We start from the raw sequence: 23,093 nt of genomic DNA, 5'->3' as shown, positions 1-23,093 counted from the left end.
TCTAGAAAATGAGGGGGCAGCTAGGTGGCGCACTGGCCCTGGATTCAGGAGGACCTGAGTTCAAATCCGACCTCAGACACTTAACACTTACTAGCTGTGTGACCCTGGGCAAGTCACTTAACCCCAATTGCCTCACCCAAAAAAAAAAAAAAAAGGAAAAGAAAAGAAAAGAAAAGAAAATGAGGGTATTGAGTTAGATAATCCTTTAAGTTCTTTCTGATTCTAAATTCTCTGATGCTAAGTTGAAGCAAAGACCTCAGGGATCAAATTTTTACTAACATAATAAATAAGAGAATTATTTATTAAAATATGGGCATTCAATATCTAAGATTTTCACACTGTAGTAACTGCACCTCTTCTGGAAGCTTTCTTATGCAATTGTTTATTTGGGGATAGCTTGATTCCAAAGGTTACCTGATATCATGATGAACTTCTTTTTCATATTTTTCCTCCTTGTGTTTTTTACAGCAGCAGAATATTAGAAGACCCAGAAGCAACAGGGCACACAAAGTTCCTATGACAGCTCCAGCAATTGTACCAGCAGTGTTGGAAGCTACAATAATTAAGAACACCTTTTACAAGGACTCTGGACTGAAATGACTGCAAAATAGCAATTTAACTTGCCTTCCTATACATCAGATTAAATGGCATAATTTTTCTATGCATATATATACATACACACATACACACATACACACATACATACATACATACATACATATTTCCTTTTAAAATAAATATTTGCCTAATTCTGATAGTGGAGCACAAGTTAATTTGATGCCCTCCCCACCAGTAAAACATCACCACAATGATAAGAACAAGGTATTAATAAAATATTCTCTTTAAGCTGGGAGGGTAAAAAAACCCAAAACCATCTGATAAAACTCTGGTTTCTAACCACCCAAAACAAAAAAAATCTCTTTTTTTATGCTTTCCATACCACTCCAAAATTTGTCCCACTAACAAAGCGATTTAAGGGGTATGCTAAGAAATACTTTTAAAATGGAATCCAAAATGAAGAAATGCAAAGCCTTGGTTATTAACTGCCAAAAAAGATGAGAAATAGCAAGTATATGGAGATAGCTGGCATTGTCATTAGAAGATCTAACTTCAAATCTTGCCTCTGACTGGTTATATGAACATGAACACTTTTTAGTGCCCTAGGCTACACTCTAAGATTATGAAATTATACTTCATAGACCAGCTCCAAAGGTAGTAAACTCATAGGTGGAGGCAACACACTCATCCCACCTCCCCCATAAATATAAAGAACATACTTACGAGGAACAACATTCACCCTCAAAAGGCACTCATCAACACCAACTCTGTTTTTAACTGTACAGCTGTATGTGCCCGAGTACTCTGGAGTGGCATTTCGTACAGAAATAACTGATGGGTTGAGATCTATGGGTAGAAAAAGTAGATTATTTTCTTACCTATTTTTGAAATATATTTTTATTACTTGGGAAAGGAGGCCGTTTATTGTCAAATACTGCAAAAAAAGGTTTTTTTTGGTTTTTTTGAAAAGATGAGGTCTTATAAAGATTTTTAAGGTAAACAAAATACAGAAGCACACTATTTGACAAAAACTGCTGGGAAAACTGTAAAGTAGCAGAAATTAGGATGCACTACATTAACACTAGCAACCACCAACTAAGACAGTATCCAAGACAATAAGCTTCAAATATCCATGACCTAAATACAAAAGGCCATGTAATTTAAAAAATATATAGTAGAGAAAAGAAGAAGAAAAGTTCCACATCCATGAATAGGAGAGAATTCTTGATCTAGAAGGGCAATAATGATAATCAAAATAAAAAAGACAAGTTTGATTACATAAAGTTGAAAATTTTGTGAACAAGCAAAATCAATGTAGAAAGGAAATCATTAAGTGGGGAAAAGTATTTTCAACAGATTTTTAAATAAAAAGTAACACTATCATAGATGTGAAGCTGGAAGCAATCCTAGAAGCCTCTTCTTACAGATGAGAAAATTAAAGTCCAAAAACATAGAATTGCTCGCCAAAACCCAGAGAGGTGGTGAGGGGGACACTTTCTGCTGGACCACTCCTCCTTCTTATTTGATATTCAAAATAGTTATCCCTTCCACATCATGACTTTCCCCATCATGATTTCAATATATTGTGATTCAACAGCAAAAACAAACAAAAAAAGGGAATTTTGGGGGAGTTTTGGAGAAGCCACAGACAACATGTGAAGTCCAGCAGACAAGACAGAAAAAGTTTAGAAACTGAGAAATGCATAAAATATATGTGTAGTATTGTATAATATCAACCTTTTATCATCTAATATAATAAGTCAGACTACTTCTCTGGTATGAAAGGATAGTTAAAAAGTATTATGCATATTTTCCAGGTCATGGGGGGGTGCCACATCCCTAACTCCTGCGACGTGGAAGGGATAACTGTATATAGAAGGAATTGATACAAATATTTAAGAATAGGAAACAATTACCCCGAGAGAGAAATAAATGGTCAAAGGATATGAAATGGCACTTTTCCAGTAAGAAATGCAAGCTATCAACAATCCCATTGAGGCTTATTGCCCAACCTCCCACATAACTAGTTCAGCAACATCTTGAAGTGTGCACCAGACTGAATAATGATCAAGAAACTAGAGCAGTTCCATTCCACCCAGAAGTTCATTTATAGTAAGAAAGAAAGGGGGCCCACTAGCAAAAAAAGTACTGGCTCAGGGTAGCCTTCAAGTCCAAATAGAGATGAAGGACAGGTGTAGATTGCAAGGTCTTGTACAAGCAGGAGGTCTTCTTGAGAAAGTCCCAAGGTGGTCAGAAAGCATGGACCTTGCAGTGGCAGCAACCACTTAAAAGTGGAGTGTTGCAGTTCTCAAAACAGGACCTCTGAGGCTAAGGGCTGGGAGATAAGAAGCACTCTGTCTTGAGGCACCAGTGAGGGATCTCAAGGTTCAGTGGTCTGAACCTCAAAGATTTAGGGAGGTAACTCAGGAAGTGTCAACAGAGGAACCCAAGAAACCAGTGCAATACACCATCCCATCCCAAACCTAAAATGTCCAGTCAGTCAGTCAGTTAGTCAGTCAGCCTGCCTGTCTCTCTCCTTATTTATCTATCTCCCCAAAGGAGGGAGTAACATAACAACTTCAAACAGTGACTCAAAAGAGAAAAACACAAAAAGGACTTTCCTCCTAAGCCCTCTCCCCTCCTAACCTTACTCTTGCTGTTGAGGTCAGAAACATTCTCCCAATCCATCAGGCTTACAATTCAGGTGCAAGGCATGTTGATTTTTACCCTCACACTCTCTCTCTCACATATGCGCACTTCTCTGATGCCGCCATCTCCTTGATGTAAGTCCTCATGCCTGAATTCAATAGTCTGCTAACAGCTCTGCCTGTCTCAAGTCTCACCCATCTCTAATGAATGCTTGTTGAGTAACAGACCATTAAATATTCAAAGAAGCATGAACAAAGAGTTTTCAGAAGAAGAATGACCAACTATTAAAAGGGATGGAAATGGTGGTCCATGCCTATAATCCCTACCATCAGAGAGGCTGAGGCGAGTGCATCAAGGCATGGGGATCTTGATCTCAGGAGTTCTGAGCTATGATAAGCTTAGCCAATTGGGGGTCCACACTAAGTCCAGCAACTTATATGGTAAACCACCATGAATGGAGCATGGGGGTGGGGGAAGTGGGTGGAGGGGGAAGAAGCACACTAGACTAGGGAAGAGACAAATAGTTGGAAACAGAACATGTTGAAGATTTCATGCTGAAAAGTAATGGTGGGACTTGGGGCAGAGCCAAGATGGTGGAGAGGAAGCAGCAAGCAGCCTGAGCTCTCTTTCTGTTCCCTCAAAAAGAACATTAAATCAAGCCTCTGGACAGATTCTGAAACAACAGAACCTGCAAAGAGACAGAGAGACAGTCTTCCAACCAGAGATAATTTAGAAGACTTCAGGAAAAGGTCGGTCTGACTCAGGCAAAAGGGAGGCCCAGCGCAGGGCAGCAGCCCAGCGCAGAGTGGGTCAGGGAAAGTCAGCAGGAGCTGCGGGCCACAGCCAAACAACTGAGGCCCCTGGAACCTGGCTCAAAAATCTGGTGGCCAAGAAGGACAGTGGAAAAACATACCTGCACCGGCGGGGAGGGCAGGTAGCCAGCTATAGGGCCACGAACGGGACAGTCGGGATCGGGCACCTGGCCGAGCACACTCAAATAGGAAGTGCAGGGGGGCGAAATGCACACACTGTAAAGGCCTCAGAGTAAAAATCTGGTCACACAGCACCTATACCCCTGCACAAGAAGCCCAAAACAGGGACCCTGGTGCCCCCAGAGCAGACCTCAACTTAAAAAAATAAATAAATAAGCTGCAATGAGTAAGAAGCAAAAAAGAGCCCTCTCCATTGAGAGCTTCTTTATCAATAGGGAAGAAGCCACCACAAACTCAGATGAGGACAATACCCTCAAATTGCCTACATGTGAAGCCTCAAGAGGGAAGGTGAATTTGTCTCAAGAACAAAAAGCCTTCCTAGAAGAGCTCAAAAAGGATTTTAAAAATCAACTGAGAGATGTAGAAGAAAAAATGGGGAGAGAAATGAAAGCAAAACAAGAAAACTATGAAAAAAGAATCAGCAACTTGGAAAAGGAAGCACAAAAATTGACTGGCCAAATGGAAAAAATCATTGCAATAATTTCACTGAAGAAAACAATGCCTTAAAAAATTCACTTGGCCAAATGGAAAAAAAGGTGCATAACCTCACTGAAGAAAACAATGCCTTAAAAATTAAAATTAGACAGTTGGAAGATAAGGAATCCATGAGACACCAGGAATCAGTCAAGCAGAATCAAAAGAATGAAAAAATAGAAGAAAATGTGAAATACCTCATTGGAAAGACAACTGATCTGGAAAACAGATCCAGGAGAGACAATTTGAGAATCATTGGACTGCCTGAAAGCCATGACCAGAAAAAAGAATCTAGACACCATACTCCAGGAAATTATTAAGGAGAACTGCCATGATATCATAGAATCAGAGGATAAAATCATCATTGAAAGAATCCATTGATCACCTCCTGAAAGAGACCCCAAAAGGAAAACTCCAAGGAATATTGTAGCCAATTTCCAGAATTATCAGGTGAAGGAGAAAATACTCCAAGCAGCCAGAAAGAAGCAATTTAAATATCATGGAGCCACAGTCAGGAATGCTCAGGACCTGGCAGCTTCAACATTAAAGGACCAGAAGGCTTGGAATACGATATTCCGGAAGGCAAAAGAGCTTGGATTGCAGCCAAGAATCTATTACCCAGCAAAAATGTGCATTCTCTTTCAGGGGAAAAGATGGACATTTAATGACATTGGGGACTTTCAATCTTTCCTGCTGAAAAGACCAGAACTGAATAGAAAATTCGATCTTAACATACAAGACTCAAGAGAAGTTTAAAAAGGTAAACAGAGGGGGAAAAAAAAGGTTACTCAATTAGGTTAAACTGTTTATATCCCTACACAGGATGATAATACTCATAACTCTTAAGAACTGTAAATGTATCTGGGCAGAGAGAAGGACTTTACACAGAGGGAATAAATATAAATTGTCTTTGATGTGATGATACAGAAAAGTAATGGTGATTGAACCCATGGCTGGTCATTGCCCTTCCATCATGAGTAAGATAGGGAGATTTATTCTTGAAAAACAAAACAAAGATGTCAAAGATGATCATACTTAATGTTGGAAAGAGGATAGGCACATTAATAATACACTGCTTGGTGAAGTTGTAGATTGGTTCAACCATTTTGAAAACAATTTGGATTATATTTTTTTAAAAGAGGAAAATGGCCATATACCTATCATCTGAGAGATGTGACTTCTATACATATATCACAAAGAGGTCAAAGAGGTGCAAAAGTAAGAAGAGTGCTGGACCTGGAGCCAGGATCATCTGAGTTCAAATCTAGCCTCTGACATTTACTATCTGTGTAACTCTGGGCAAATCACTTGACCTCTGTTCTGCCTCAGTTTCCTCATCTATAAAATGAGATACTTATAGCACCCACTCCCCAGGGTTGTTGTAAGGATAAAGTGAGATAATAAAGGACTTAAAAAAAAAGATAATAAAGAACTTTGCAAACCTTAAAGTGCCTGCTGTATGTTGCTGCTGTTGTTATCGACACAAAGATCCTGTATGTATCAAAATATTCATAGTAAAACCTTTTATGGTAGCAAAGAATTAGAAACAAAATAGATGTTCACTGATTGGGAATGACTAAACAAATTGTGGTTGTTGTTTTCAGTTTTGTCCAATTCTTCTTGACCCCATTGGGGTTTTCTTGGCAGAGATACTGGACTGGTTTGCTATATCTTCTCCAGCTCATTTTGTGGATAAGAAAACTGAGGTAAACAAGGCTAAGAGACATGCCCAGGGTCACACAGCTAGTAAGTGTCTGAGGCCAGATTTGAATTCAGGAAGATGAGTATTCCTGACTCTATCTACTGTACCACCAAACTGTACCCATAACAGTTCATTGTGGTTCATGAATTTGAATCAGTATTACTAAGCCATAAGAAATGATGACTATATGAGCAGCTGGGTGGTGCAGTGGATAAAGCACCGGCCCTGGATTCAGGAAGACCTGAGTTCAAATCTGGCCTCAGACACTTGACACTTACTAGCTGTGTGACACTGGGCAAGTCACTTAACCCTTTTTGCCCAGCAAAAAAAAGAAAAAAGAAAAAGAAGAAAAGAAATGATGACTATGGAATTAAGAGAAACATGGGGGATTTAAAGGAAGATGCAAAGTGAAGTCAGCAGGACCAGAAAAATAATATACACAATGGCTTTAAGTCAAGCAAATGGGAAGGAAGGAAGGAAGCAAAGAAATTTAACACTGTAGTAAAAGCCAGGCTTGACTTGATGTTGAGGGAATGTATCTTTTTTTCTTTGCACTGATGAGGGATTATGGGTCTACTTTGCACAGGTTATACTCATAGACTTGGTTGATTCCTTCCCTCTCAGTGTCTTTCTTTTTCACTTTGTTATAAGTAATGGCTCTCTGAGTAAGAGATTATTGAAGGATATAAAGAAAATAAAAGGTGATATAAAAAGAAAAGATATCGATAACATTATTTTTTTCAGGGCAATGAGGGTTAAGTGACTTGCCCAGGGTCACACAGTCAAGTGTCTGAGGCTGGGTTTGAACTCAGGTCCTCCTAAATTAAGGGCTGGTGCTTTATCCATTGTGCCACCTAGCTGCCTCCTCGGTAACATTTTAAAAAAAAGAACAGCTTTTCTTTCCCAAGATCTTGCCTGTGAATGAAGCCAATCCTTTTGAAAGTTTCTAATTATTATTATTATTAATGGGTTATGAGGTACACATTTTCCTCCCATTTCTCTCCCTTCTACTCATCAATAAATATTTAAACAACCAGTCCCTTAAAGATTGGGGGAATGGGCACAGGGTGAGATAGGACAGGGACTATAGATATTACTGTGGAAACCAAAGAAAGTGGAAGCCATCCTCTTACTCTCATGTAGTTCCTGCTACTACAGACCTCAGCCTTGAAAATCAATAAATAACAGGGTAAAAAATAAGGAGTAGAGTGTACTGAGGTTGGGGGTAAGTGGGATAGCATATCTCAAGCAGTGACAGAAGTAAAAAAGAAGGGAATGGAAGAAAAGTCCTTAAGAATAACCACAGTAGAGAGAGAATGTCAATTTGGTTGAATATGGGTGGAGTGGCTTTTTTTTTTTTTGAGGTTATCACGTTTAAAGATTGGAATTCAGGGACTCTCTCTTTTTTTATGACCAAATGTGAGTAATTTGTAAAAATAATAAATCCAAGATTATCATCTCTTTTGAAGGCTTAAACCTTGTATTCTATCAATTTTCATACTATTTTAATAATAGTATGTAAGCATAATGTATTTACAGTGGGATTTTTATAATGTTTCCCTTAAAACAAATTTGTAATGTTGATGGTATATTCTTATTTTGTCCTTGTTCCCACTTAAAAAATCAGGAAATTCAAGTTCAATTCATTATAAATACACATCTGTTTTAAGACAATCCCAAAGGACTCATGATGAAAAAAGCAATCTGTCTCCAGAGAAAGAACTGTTGTCTGAATACAGACTGAAGCATACTATTTTTCATTTTCTTTCTACTGGTCTTCTTGTACAAAATGACTTATGTGGAAATGTTTTACATGATTGCACATGTACAATGTATATGAAATTGCTTACCATATCAGGGAGGGGAGAGGAATAGAATTTGGAACTCAAAATTTTTTTAAAAACCACTTATGTTAATAAATGATATGTTATTTAACTGTTAATCATTAATTTTTCTGAACCAATTTCTCATTTCATAAATGCGGTCATATATCAGCATCCTAGAAAGGCAAAATTTTTTTTAGCCAAGCAAATGTTAAAATAGACACAGTCTATACCCTAAAATATAGATGCATAAATTATAACATTAGCAATACCTGATAATGGCATGAAAGGAAACTTTTCTGTGCTGGGCAATCTTTGCCATTCATAGTATAGAGGAAGTGAACCTTCTTCCGATTCACATTTTAGTTTAAAGTCACTGCCAATCTCTGATGATCCATCAATGTAACATCTTGTCCCTGAAGGCTTAACTGAAAAAGATTGAATTATTTAATTAATTTGTTTTATTTAATACTCTCACCCAAAAGAGTATTTTCAGTATGCCATATATATTTTATAACATATTTTAAAAGTAAGAAATAAATTAAAATTTTCAAGACATTATCTACATCTACACAGCTGTTTATTACTTAATCTAAAATGTTTTTCTTAGCTTAATTCCATTTCTGCTATTCAGTGAAAGGACAGAGTAGGAAATATTTTGGACCAGTGTCATTTAAGACTTCGGTGTCCTATAAATTTTATCCCAAAGCTCCATGATGGTGTCGTAGGCAAACAGAAGACAAACACAATAACCCTTTTAGCTCCCCAAATTGACTTGAGAACTGTTCTTACCCCCCACCATGCCCCACAAAGCATACGGTATTTTCTTTCATATTTTATTACTCTAAAATTCAATATCCATTTCACTGATTAGAGGAGAAATTTAGGTGTCCTGGCATATCCATCATAATGCTAAAAAAAAAAACAGTCCATAAAGTTGACTTGCCCTGTCTCTTACTTATTTTTTGTCCCTCTTACTTCTTCACAGTTATCTTAAAATGGTAATCAAGAAAAATAGCACTGTGGGTGACATGGTGTGAACACACCTCCCCCAGTTCTGCTTCTTTCTCACCATAATAATGCCATAATACCTCTATCAGCTTCTTAACCTGGGAACATCCCTCACTGCTGCAGTCCTCTTCTCTAATTTGTGAGCTCTTCCTGGAAACCCATTTTGAGGAATGTCCAGGTCAGCCATTCTTCACCCTTCTGGCTTTGTTTCTGACTTTTTGGACTTCACGGCCATGCTCCCCAGGTGCCTTCCATCTCTTTAGCTCTTCATTTCTTTTATGTATGATCTTGCTCAAGTAGAATATAAGGTCCTCAAGCACAGGAGTTGTGTATTTGCTTGTATTTGTATTCCTAGTGCCCACAACATAGTGCTTAAAAAGTACTTATGTTGACTTCTTTTTAGAAGAGAATATCCAAGATACCTCAAATCCTATTGTAGGCTTTTCTGGGAGCTAATCTTTCTAACTAAATGATAAATCAGTTTCTAGATACATAAAAGAATAAGGGTAAATTAATGTAAAATCTTATACCTGAAAGCTTAGTAGAAAAAGCAGAGAGCTTCTACATTTTCAGGTTAGGACACATCAACCACGGAGTGATAAAATAGTAGTTCATTTCTAATTTTGTATCTTAAATTAATGCATGCCAGGCACTTTACTAAGTGCTTCACAATTAAGAGATTATCTACAATAATAGCCCTGTATCTTCTAGGAAATTGAGGCCCATACAAAATAGAGAGTTTTCCCTAAGGTCTCAAAGTTAGTTAGTGGGAGAGATTGGACTAGAACCAGTTTCCTAGCTTTCCTATTGGTCACTGCCCTTTGCCATATTGCCTCTGAGGAGTCTTTCCAGTCTTCACTGTGGAAGCTCATCTTTGTTGTGGTTCAGTTGTAGTCAACTTTCCCATGACCCCAGACTCTTTCCTACACTATCTCTGAAGTCTGTCCAGGTTCATGTTCATTGTTTCCATGACACTCTCTATCCATCTCATCCTCTGCCATACCCTTTTCCTTTTGCATTCACTCTTTCCCAACCTATCAAGGCTCTTTTCCAGTGACTCTTGTCTTGTCTTCTCATTATACAGCCATTGTATTTAAGCTTCCACTTTGGTATTAGACCTTTTAGTGACTAGCCTGAATTGATTTCTTTAAATATTGATTGATTTGATATCCTTGCTGTCCAAGGGACTTCTCCAGCAGTAAAACTTGAAAGCAGCAATTCTGCAGTGCTTAGTTTTCTTGCCCAAGTCTTACAGCCATACATTGCTAATGGAAAAATCATAGCTTTGACTATAGGGACTTTTGTTAGCAAGGTGATATCTGTTTTCTTTTATGTCATCCAGATTTGCCATAGCTTTCCTTCTACGGAGCAAGGATTTTTTAATTTCATGGCTGCAGTCATCTTTGAGAATATAAATTCTGACACTGCTTCCATTTCCTCTCCTTTTTGCCATGACTGATAGAACCAGTTGCCAAGATCTTAAGTTTTTTGATATTAAGCTTCAAGCCAGCTTCAAATGGCTCTCCTGTTTTACCCTCATCAAGAGGTTTCTTCATTCTTCACTTTCTGTCAGAATGGTATTGTCTGCATATCAGAGATTCTTGGTATTTTTCCCTGGCCACCTTAATTCTGGCTTCTGATTTGTCTAATTTGACAATTTCACATGATGTATTCGCACATTTCCCAATCTTAAATCAATCAGCTATTCCATGTGTAGTTCTGTTCCTTCTTGACCTGCAAACAGGTTCCTCAGGAGACAAATAAGATGATCTGGTACTCCATCTCTTTGAGAACTTACTACATTTTGTTGTGTTCCACACAGTCAAAGGCTGTGGTATAGCCAATGAAGTAGAAGTAGATTTTTTTCCCAGAACATCTTGGTTTTCTCCACAGTGCAGCTATAATTGGCAATTTGGTTTTTCGTTCCTGTCTCTTCAAAAAACCCAGCCTGCTCTTCTGGTAATTCTCATATTACTTAAGTCTAGCTTGCTGGCATGTGAAATGAGCACCATCTTATTCCTTGTCAAAACAGGTAGAAATCATGGAGGTGCTTTATACAAAGCAAAAGTCACTGACTTTTAAGATAACTCATACACTCCATAAATTGGATGTCTTTACTCTACCCCCCCACCCTTTAAAAAAAAAAAGGGGGGGGCTTATGTTTTAAATCATTTTACTTTAAGCATTACGGAAGTAGGACACTTACACAAAAAGCACAGAAGCTTTAAAATAGTTAATTAATAAAACTAGAAAGATTTTGTCTAAGATCCTATGACAATATCTATCACTACTTCAGCAGATCTAAAAAAAACTTATCAGAGCAGCTAGGTGGCACGGTGGGTAGAGCACCGGCCCTGTATTTGGGAGGACCTGAGTTCAAATCCAGCCTCAGACACAACACTTACTAGATGTGTGACCCTGGGCAAGTCACTTAACCCCAACTGCCTCACAAAAACAAAAACAAAAAACACAAAAACCACCCAAAAAAACTTACCAAGCACGGAAAGCTGAATCTTTTTGTTTGCAATACCTGGAAGTTTCTTCACTTTGCACTGATATGTGCCCATATCTGATAATTGTAAATTTGTCATATTTATTGATGCATCACCTAATGTGGGATCACTGCTTGTAAAATAAACTCGTCCTTTCAGATCTTCAGCGTATCTATCATAAATATTGCCTCCAAAATATAAAATTATCTAAAATGAAAGGGGAAAATAACTGTTTTACTAAGTTGGCCAATATACCAGTTTTACAGTAAAGAAGTACATATCCCAATTAAAAAAAACCAACAGCCAAAAACTGCAGTAACATGGAAAAACTACTCTTACCTTTTCTGGAATATGCTAAAATGGAGATATCAAATTTTAAAAATGAATTAAGATCAATAAAAAGTATAGGATTAAAAATTTATAAATACATAGGAAGGTAGATTTAGTTAGAAGAAACATTAGAGTTCAACTATTTAAATTTTATTTTAAAAATCAGGGAACTGAGGGCTAGGCTGGTAAAGTGACTTACCTAAAGTCACTCAACTAGGAAGGAAGAGGGCAAAGATTCAAATGAATTTACAAATCCAATGCGCTCTTTCCATGATAATTCAAATGGGACTTGGGGGGAAAGCAACTTTTTCTTCAACAAATAAGCAAGAGCCCCACCATCCCTTTCAGGGTTTGTAGTCAATTTAATTCAATAAACAGTGCTAGGCACTGTGCTTAAACACTGGGGATACAAAAAGAGGCAAGACAGTTCTTGCTCTCAAGGAGCTTAAAATCTAGTGAGAGAGAAAGCATGCAAATAAATATCTACAAAGCAAGCTATATACAGGATAAATAGGAAATAATTAATAGCGGTAAGGTACTGGAATTAAGAGGAGTTGAGGAAGGCTTCCTATAGCAGGTGGGATTTTACTTGGGACTTAAAAGGAAGCCTGGGATGTTAGCAGTTGGAATGGAGGAAGGAGAAGGCTCAAAGACAGGGCAGAGATAATGCTCAGAGCCAAGAGGTTGAATGCCTTGTTCTTAGAAAAGCAAGGAAGCCAGTTGTCACTGGATTGAAGAGTAATGGGGAGTAAGGTATAAGAAAACTGGAAAGCTAGGAGGTGGCTGGGTAACGAAGGACTTTATGGAAGCAATAGGAAGCCAACTGCAACTTATTGAATAATTGGTAACATGATCAGACTTGTGTTTTAGGAAAATCATTTTAGTGGCTAAATGGAGAATGGATTGGGAAGAGATTTGAGGTAGTAAAGCACAACCAGCAGACTATTTGTAGTAATCCAGACTCAAGATGGTGAGGGCCTGCACTAGAGTAGTGGTGGTGTCCAAGGAAAGAGGGAGGCATAATAAAGAGATGTTACAAAGGTGAAATCTACAGGCCTTGAAAACAGATTGGGCACAAGGTATGAGATATAGCATAGTCAAAGATGACTCCTAGTTTGCAATCTGAGGGATAGGAAGGTGGTGATGCCCTCTAAAGTAACAGGGAAAGTAGGATGGTGGAAGGGTTTGGGGGAAAGATAATGAGATGGACATATTGAGTTTTACAGGTCTACTGGTCATCCAGTTTAAGATATATAAAAGGCAGTTGGAGATTGGAGGTGAGCAGAGAGATTGGGGGCAAGAAAGACAGATAGAGAATCATTAGCAATTAGATGGTAATTAAATCAATAAAAGTTGATCAGATTAGCAAGTAAAGTTATTAGTATAGAGAAGACACAGGATAGAACCCTGAGGGACACCTACAGTTAGAGGGCATGATCTGGAGGAAGAATCAGCAAAGGAGGAGTGGCCAGATAGGCAGGAGAGAAACCAAGAGAGAGTAGTGTCCTGAAAACCTAGAGAAAAGAGACTAGTAAGGAGAAGAGAGTGATCAACAGTGTCAAAGGCTGCAGAGAGGCCAAGAAGAATGAAGATTGAGAAAAGGTAATTGGATCTGGCAACTAAGACCATTTAGTAGAGAGCAGTTTCAATTTGTATTACCTCAAAGAAGCACAGAATGTTCAAAAGTCTTAGTGCAATTTTAGGCTATTCAAGTGAATTCAATTTAATTGTAACCACTTCATCAATACCTAAATTAAAATAATTCAGGCCACCTCCCAAAAAATGTAATAATGAAAAAAAGTCATTCCAGTTTCATGGCCACACAGGAAGGGTACAAAAGTAAATCAACGATCAAGTTTTTTCTAATTTCTTCATTCTTTTTTTCCCCCCCAGTCCAATAATTTATTTTAAATTTGAGTAATTTCAAATTGCACAACCAAAACTGAACATCAGTATTTTGTTTGAATTCTCTCTTCTGTACATTCAGCGATTTAAACACCACAATATCCAACATAGACAAACCTCAGGGAAGAGTCAGTAAATAGACTGGAATCATGGTGCTCTTTGTTCCTGAGTGGAATGGTATGGTCCCACTACTTTCTTTATTCTTATTTAGACTTTTGATATGATAGGTGACATACAAACATAAGGACCATAACTTCATGTTAGACAAATTCTAAGCATTAGCTGGTAAAAATTGGTTTGACTAGTATGGCCCCAGATCCCCATATTTCATCCTTTTGCTGGAATGGTACTGCTAGGCTTAAATTTTCTACTTCCCTAATTCATTCTTTTTTTCTCTGCACCTCATCCCTCCCCTCTTTACTGGGTTATTTAGAACATGTTGTTAGTTTACTTGTTGCATGGATAATAGGGTAGTTTCCCATTACAATCATACTAGCTTTGTCTCAAATGATATATAAGGTCAAGCCCTGAGAATCTCTGGGCTTTCAGTTGGAATGTGGCTAATACCTCTCCCAAAGGGCTACTCAGACGACATGTAGGCCACATTGTCAGACTGTCCCTGCTAGTAGCCATCTTCCTTTGTTCCTTGTGAGTACTATACTAAGCAAACATGGTTTTTTCAAGGGCTCTAAAATATAGAAAGCAAAGCAACTTGAAAAACACCAAACTGGGAGTTGGCTGTGTAATTTAGTAAATCATTTCACTACCTGTATTCTCCCCATATTTTGTTTTACAGGAATGTCACTAGAGGGTTAACAAGAATATCTCTAGAGGCTATATATATAGCATTGGATATATGGATATGGATATGGCATTGGACCAGGAGGCAAGAAGATCTGAGTTCAAATAGGTGACCCCAGGCAAGTGGCTTCATTTCTATTTGTCTCAGTTTCTTGATTTGTAAAGGAGATATTAATAGTACCTACTTCCCAGGGTTGTTGTGAGGATTAAATGAGATCGTAATTGTGAAGCACTTAGTATACACTACCTGGCATGTTACTTATTTTATTGTTGTTGTCTCCCTCCTCCAAAACAGGTTCCCACGTTACCTTCCTATTTTTAAATTTGCTACATATATCCTATTGTCTTTTGGAATATCAACAGCATGTCCTGGGAAAATAGTAAGCTTAATAAATGCTTACTGACTGACTTACTCATGTGGGTCAAATCTTCCAGTGCTATCTTAAGTCTAAGATCTTTGGATAAAGATCTCATATTTAGTTGCTAAGATTTATAAAACTGATCTCTTTCTGACCTTCTGCCATCATCATTGGTGAAGGATTAAAATAAATTTTCTATTTTTTCTGTGTCCTAGGCTGCCCTGGCTAATGATATTATCATCTATTCTTTTTTTTTTTTTTTAGTGAGGCAATTGGGGTTAAGTGACTTGCCCAGGGTCACACAGCTAGTAAGTGTTAAGTGTCTGAGGTCAGATTTGAACTCAGGTCCTCCTGACTCCAGGGCCGGTGCTCTATCCACTGCGCCACCTAGCTGCCCCCAATCATCTATTCTTGATAAGCCCCTCTGTAGTTAGCTAGGTTGCTCCTTAGATAGCAGACTCAATCATTGGCACTATCCTTAGAAACACTTCTAAGATGATAGAAGCTGCTAAAATTCACACTCCTTTTAACATAGCCTTCAAGAGTCACCTTCACCCTGCAATGAAGTGTTGTAGTAGTATTATGAGGAATAATTATGGGATATCATAAAGAACAGCAGGAGTTGGTAGATGTGGGATTATCCTGATAATGATATTCCTGTGTGTATGACTTTGGGCACATCTCACTGGGCTTCAATTTCCTCATTTGTAAAATGAGGTGGTTGGTCTCTTCCAACTCAAAATTTGTGATTATATGAACACACCACAATTTAATAAGCCACTGGACATGTAAGCCATTTCTAAGTTTTTATTGACAGCAACAGTGGCCCAGTGGATAGAGGGTTAGTCTTGGAATCACTTCATCTCTCAGTGCCTCAGGCAACTGTCTAAATCTAAATTATAGATGAGCTGACAAACTTTATCAATGGAAGGATTTTCCATGCTAAGAGTTTATTACTATGATTAAATCATGGACAGGTCCAGACCACTCCCCAACCCTCCCAAATGATGGCATGCTACATATACACAGTAGATGTTCAGAAAGATTTCTGTTGAATGCATATTTATGAATACTTACCTCTTGGTCAACCTTCTGGTTATCAGCTGGTGATTTAATCCATTCAATGTGTAGTGGTTCTTCATCTTCTTTGGCAATTGTAAATTTGCAAGGCAAATGAACTGTTTCCCCCTTGGCTTTTTCAAACTTCTCTTCAGTAGTGGTTATAGTCACACTTCTGGCCTTGTCTAAAAAAATAATTTTGAGTACAGATTAAGCATCTATTAATTGTATACTTTGTTAACTTACTTAGTACCTTATGGAGAAGTATTCAATCTTTAATAGGAACTAAAAAACATCTTAAACTGTCAGGATGGAATTTTGCTAAAATAGTACTGAAAGATAATCTTTATGGCCCACACATGTCTATTCTATATAATCAACTTTAAAGTTTCTGGGACTGCTATCCCCCAAGGGGGATGACAATAATTCTATGAAAAAAGTCATATCACATTAAATCACATAATGTTACAGCAATTTGGTCCTAAGAACAGTTTCATAGAGTCTATAAATGTCATGCACACAGTGGACACAATGTTTATTAATGGACTGATTTTAAACTAATTTTGACATCCTTTTCAGCCCAAGGCTTTGTAATTTTTTTTAAAAAATCTGAATAGAATTTTATTTTCCAAATTATATATAAAAACAAAATTTTAACATCAATTTTTTAAAAACTTTGTGTTCCAACTTCTCTTCTCCCCTCCATTTCCACTCCCCCCCACCCACAAGAACTCAATCAATTCAAAATAAGTTATACATGAGTAGTCATGGAAACATTCCCATATTAGCTAGTTGTGAGAGAAAACAGTCAAAAAACCCAGAACTTCAGATTAAGGAATTGTCAAAGAGGAAATGAAAAAAAATTTTAACATGTGTTTCCATCTGTTTTCAGATACTATAAGTTCTTTCTCTGCAGATGGGCTGCGATCTTCATAAGTCCCTCAGGGTTACACTGAATCATTGCCTTGCTGAAAATAACCACATGCTTCCCAGCAGATCATCCCCCACTATTGCTGTTATTTTGTATACAGTACATTTCAGTCTGCTTCAGCTCATGTAGGTCTCTCCAGGTTTTCCCCATAGCATTCTGTTCATCACAACCTCTATATCAACCTTAAGCTTGACAGAGAATCTTCTTCACAAAGGCTTTGTAATTTTTAAGTATATGTTATATTTGAAGAAAATATTGGGGCAGCTAGGTGGTACAGTGGATAAAGCACTGGCCCTGGATTCAGGAGGACCTGAGTTCAAATGTGGCCTCAGACACTTGACCTGTGTGACCCTGGGCAAGTCACTTAACCTTCATTGCCCAACCAAAAAAAAAAAGAAAGAAAAGAAAATATTACTAAGCAATATTTTTCTGACTTTATAATTCATAAAGGAAAAATGTGCCCAAATATTTTTAAAGTATTCATAAGAATATTATCTGTGTATAAATACAGATACTGATGAAAAAGATATGTTCCCCAATTTTCCATCATTGTTTTCCCTTTGAAAATTCACAGGTGATATTTGTCTCATTTTAAAAGTTTGTTAATTGTGGAGCAGGTACTCCAGAATGCACAGTGGAAAGGGGAAGCAGATCTGGAGTGCGATACAAAGAAGCAGGGTTGAGGGGATGGGGATGAGAATGAGACCGAGGGAATGTACAGCTGAGGCTGGGGAAGGGGATGATTTGGAGCAGTCAGGGGTTCAGTATCATGGAGATGAGGAGTGTAGAAGAGGATGGTAATATACTAGCCACTAGGAATGAGTTCAGGTTTAGTAACAGTGAGGTTTGCTACAGGTGATTATAAGGTTCAAGGCTGACGATGTGTCAGCACATCCCTTAATTGCCTCACCTGTCCTGCTGTTGTTAATTAGGGGCAAGCCTAACCTCATTGCCCAGGTGAGAAACTTAGCAAGTACAGGAGCCAGGAAGTGGTTTTTCCAAATGCTTATTTTCTAGAATTCAGGCATCTTTAATAAGATATATATATAGCAAGTTAAGAAAAACAGGCAAAGTGCTATACTGTAAATATTAATTCTATGACACTCTGTCTTTCTCAGGTCTAAAGACTGTTCAATGCTTATTTTGTAAGGTGAAAATAGACAAGTTTAGGCTTTTAAGTGAATGTAAAATATCTAATAAGTCTTGTGCCTTCACTGAGGAATACTTTTTCCCTTCTATTATCTTGCCATTCAGCATCAGGAACTAGTAATCATTATGTTCCAAGTTCCATGGTTCCAAGATATTTTCTGAAGCTTTTTTCTTTCTTGATACTTCTAAGTCTGGGGCACTAGGTGGTGCAGTGAATAAAGCACTGGACCTGGATTCAGAAGGACGTGAGTTCAAATCCAGCCTCAGATACCTGGCACTTACTAGCTGTGTGACCTTGGGCAAGTCACTTAACCCTCACTGCCCCGCAAAAAAAAAAAAAAGATATCAAAAGACTGATAAGTACTCAAACTCATTCCATCCTGAAGGTTGTTGTAATGTAAAAGCTGGGAGAATTACACCCTCTCACCCACAAATCCAATGAAAATAAAAGACACTTCTAAGTCTTGTTGTTTGGCCTTAGTTCTTGAAGAAGACCATGACACTGGGGTGATGTCATGATTTGCACTGAATTGGATTTAAGTGAAGGAGGACTGTGCAAGGTCACCAACCTCACTCTCTCCACCAGAGCCATTTGGGTCCAGTGGCAAGATATATATCAGGAAGACTGGAGATGGTCCTGGATGTTTAAAGCAATTGGGGTTAAATGACTTGCCCAGGATCACACAGCTAGTAAGTGTCTGAGGTGACATTTGAGCTCAGGTCCTCCGGACTCCAGAGCCAGTGCTTTATCCACTGTGCCACCTGGCTGCCTGATCTCAGGTCTAGTTATATGCCAACCCCCCCTCCAGTGAATAGTGGAGGAATTTAAAGAACAACTGATCGGTAACTGTGTTGCCACCATTCAAGGGAAAAACTAAACCATAGCATCCCCAGAGAGAGTAAAAAGCGGTACTGAAGAGAGCAGGATAGCTGAAGAACATCTGGAGTAGAAAGCTGGGAAACAATTTTTATAGATAGTGTTTCTGAGAAAGGCCTAAGTTCTAAATTATATAGAGAACAGAATTAAATTTATAAGAAAAGTAATTTCCCCAATTGAGAAATGGTCAAAGGATATGAATAGACAGTTTTCAGATGAAGAAATTAAAGCTATCTACAGCCATATGAAAAAATGTTCTCAATCACTATTGATAAAAAAAAATACATAATAAAACAACTCTGAGGTACTACCTCACACCTATCAGATTGGCTAACATGACAAAAAAGGAAAATGATAAATGTTGGAGAAGATGTGGGAAAATTGGAACACTGATACATTGTTGGTGGAGTTGTAAACTGATCCAACCATTCTGGAGAGCAATCTAGAACTATGACCAAAAGGCTAGAAAACTGCACACCCTTTGATCCAGCAGTAGGTATGTATCCCAAAGAGACTATAAAAAAGGGAAAAGGCCCCACATGTTCAAAAATATTTGTAGCTGCTCTTTTTGTGGTGGCAAAGAATTGGAAATTGAGGGGACGCCCATTAATTGAGGAATGGTTGAACAAGTTGTAGTAGATGAATATAATATTGTGCTATAAGAAATGATGAGCAGGGGCAGCTAGGTGGCGCAGTGAATAGAGCACCAGCCCTGAATTCAGGAGCACCTGAGTTCAAATCCGGCCTCAGACACTTGACACATACTAGCTGTGTGACCCTGGGCAAGTCACTTAACCCCAATTGCCTCACCAAAAAAAATCCAAACAAAACAAAACAAAAAAGAAATGATGAGCAGGCAGATTTCAGAAAAACCTGGAAAGACTGGCATGAACTGATGCTGAACGAAGTGAGCAGAACCAGGAGAACATTGTATACATTAATAGCAACACTGTGTGATGATCAACTGTGACAGACTTAGCTCTTCTCAGTAATATAATGATCCGAGAATTCCAAAAGACTCAAGATAGAATATGCTCTCTACAGCCAGAAAAAGAATTATGGTGTTTGAATGCAGATCAAAGCATACTTGATTCACTTTTCTTTCATGTGTTTTTTCCCTTTTGTTCTGATTCTTGTCTCACAACATGACTTATGTGGAAATATGTTTAACATGATTAAAATGTATAACCTATATCAGATTGCTTCCTGGCTTCAGGAGGGAGAAAAATTTGGAACTGAGTTCAAATCCGGCCTCAGACACTTGACACATACTAGCTGCGTGACCCTGGGCAAGTCACTTAACCCCAATTGCCTCACTCCCCCCCCCCCCCCCCCCCCCCGCCAACAAACAAACAAAAAACAAACAAAAAAATGTTGAAAACTATCTTCACATGTAATTGGAAAAAAACAAAATACTATTTAGAAAAAGAACAACTGAAGTGAAGAAGTGACACACAGCAGTATAGAATTATCCTCCCCTCCCCATGTGATTTCTCTCCATATTCATTCTTCCCTCTAAAGGGGTATTTATGGGAAAATGAACTCCAGGCTTATGGTGGCTGGTCTGTTATTATTTTTATTACTGTGGTATTTCATTACATGTTTTTTCTTTGAACTAAGGGTCCTTTTGGATGACTAAACAAGACAGGAGTCTGAGCTATGGGGTGTATAGGGTTGTGGCTCACAAGTATTTGAAATAGTTTTCTGAAGAAAGGGTGTGGAGGGCATGGGGTGGGGAGATGGTATACAGATATGGACTTGGGAGAAAAGGAAACTGATGAAACCCTGAAATAATTTCTCATCACACAAATAAATGCCATCTCCAAAGTAAATTTATTTTCCATACACATGGCATAGCCTTAACTGGTAATAATCATTTCTTTCTTATTTTTGAGACTGTTTCCTACTGTGGGCACTATGATACCAACTAGAGGTAGCAGCATTAAGGATTGATTAATGCTAAGTGAAAACCAAAAGCATTGCTCACTTTGTGGTAAACAATGTGGTAATATGAATGCTTAGATAGAGATCAGTCTGGGAAGAGAAAAGTCTGTCAAGATAATTGAGTGTTGAAGTGAGGACATTTAGGGTGTGATTAAATCTGTTTAGCAAACCTGTTCAGTGCTGGGCACATATTAAGTGCCCATTATTTCCTCACACCTTAGTAAAAGATTTTTTTCTAATTCATGTTATACAAATACTGTGTAATCTAGCTTCTTCCTCCATTTATTGAAAACAAATAAAAAATAGGTCCTCTTATTTAAGAACCTAGAGACTTGGAAGTATTAGAGGGTGAGGATAATCTCTTATTTATCTTCCAATAGAGTTTATATGTGATTTTGTATACATCTGTATTTGACAATGTCCTTGTAGAACAAGGTCACCATGTGTTGCCAGGATACAGAATAACATGTTGCTAGGATACTGACTTGTTCTGTATATTCCTGGAGCTAATATTCTGCTCAAGAGACAAAATAGACAATTATATAAATTTTTTTTAACATTTTAGTCTAGGAGCTATTTTTATTATAAGTAATTTTAGTCATTATTACCACTTTAATTTTGCATGTCTTACAATGAATAAAATAATACCTTCAAGGTATATTTGCCATCTTTCAAAACAAGCAAAAAAAAAAAAGAATAAACAATATGACATTAGCTTGGAAGTGTTCAGCATTTTAATCAGTCACTTCAGCTTCAGTTCAAAAATAATGAATTAGCATTATTAGCCTCAAGATTAAAGAAAAAAGGAGAAATATCCTATAGGTACAAAAATATTTTTAACAGCTATTTTGTTGTTCAGGGCCTGAACAAATTACGACATATAGATATATTGTTATACCTTAAAAAATAAAGGGGCAGTTTCAAGAAACCTGGACTTATATGAACTGATGTAGAGTGAAAAAGCAGAACAAGGAGAACCATTTGTAAAGTAACAATACTGTGAAGAAAAATAACTTTGAAATATTTTAAGAACTCTGATTTCAGAGGGCTATGATGTAAAAGACAAGATTTGAAAGCATGAAAAATCTAGGAATGTTTTTCTTGATTATCTTCATTTGTTACAAATATGATTTTTCTTTTTTTTCTTTTGGAAAAGGAGAGATGATGGTGATAGTCTTGCCCCCCTTCCCCCCCAAAAAAGATAACTGAAGTATTTTATGACATGTATGAAAGAAAACAAAGGGAAGTTCAGGAAGAAAACAGAAAAGCAAGACAGCTTTGAAAGGAATATGTTGTGACTGTATTGTATAACCCATATCAGGTTGTTTGCTGCCTTGGAGAGCAAAGGGAAAAATGGAGAAAAATTTGGAACTCAAAATTCTTACAAAAATCAATGTTGAAAACTATCTTTAAATGTAATTGGAAAAAAATACTATTAAGTGAAAAAAATTAAATTTTTTAAAAGGAAAAGAACAGGAATTATATACATTGAATATGAAAATGTTCATTTTTACAGGGAGCATTAATTCTGAATTTAAAGAATATAAAATTAAAAAAGAAATTATGTAAATAAAGTCAGAAGCTTGGAGTAAGTCCTGCTATTTATTTACGTTGATGTCTTCATACTTTGTCCATAAAATGCTTGTTGTTTCCACATTTAAAAATTCAGTATTTTCTCCTCTTTCACATTTGCCACTTGAACAAATTGCTTTCTTTTCTTATCATGTATTTCCTTGATGACCACTTTTATTCCTGCTCTTTGAAGTTCTCCATTGGTTATATTTTGCAACCTGTTTGTATCAATTATGTACCTCTCCATTACCATCTATGTGAGTCACTTTTAAGTTTTTGGAGACTGCTGCCATATAACAACACTAGCAAAATGCTGATATTAACAAATACTGTAGATTTTTTTTTTTTTTTAGTGAGGCAACTGGGGTTAAGTGACTTGCCCAGGGTCACACAGCTAGTAAGTGTTAAGTGTCTGAGGCCGGATTTGAACTCAGGTACTCCTGACTCCAGGGCCGGTTCTCTATC

The 23,093-nt window shown here is 37.5% G+C and overlaps 1 protein-coding gene across 1 annotated transcript in view; it reads right to left on the bottom strand.

Annotated features, from left to right (window-relative positions):
- Positions 1–23,093, bottom strand: part of CXADR (CXADR Ig-like cell adhesion molecule) — a 47,730-nt gene that overhangs the window by 4,746 nt on the left and 19,891 nt on the right. Inside the window, exons 2-6 of the mRNA XM_043997510.1 lie at positions 16,174–16,340; positions 11,704–11,908; positions 8,471–8,626; positions 1,282–1,404; positions 415–553 (exon numbers count right to left, since the gene is read on the bottom strand). Coding sequence (XP_043853445.1) covers positions 415–553; positions 1,282–1,404; positions 8,471–8,626; positions 11,704–11,908; positions 16,174–16,340 — 790 coding nt within the window. The remainder of the gene's footprint in view (positions 1–414; positions 554–1,281; positions 1,405–8,470; positions 8,627–11,703; positions 11,909–16,173; positions 16,341–23,093) is intronic.

The sequence above is a fragment of the Dromiciops gliroides genome, chromosome 3, assembly GCF_019393635.1.
Source record: "Dromiciops gliroides isolate mDroGli1 chromosome 3, mDroGli1.pri, whole genome shotgun sequence".
NCBI classification, from domain to species: domain Eukaryota; kingdom Metazoa; phylum Chordata; class Mammalia; order Microbiotheria; family Microbiotheriidae; genus Dromiciops; species Dromiciops gliroides.
Note: the sequence above shows the minus strand (reverse complement) of the source record. Positions and strands in the feature narration are given on the sequence as shown.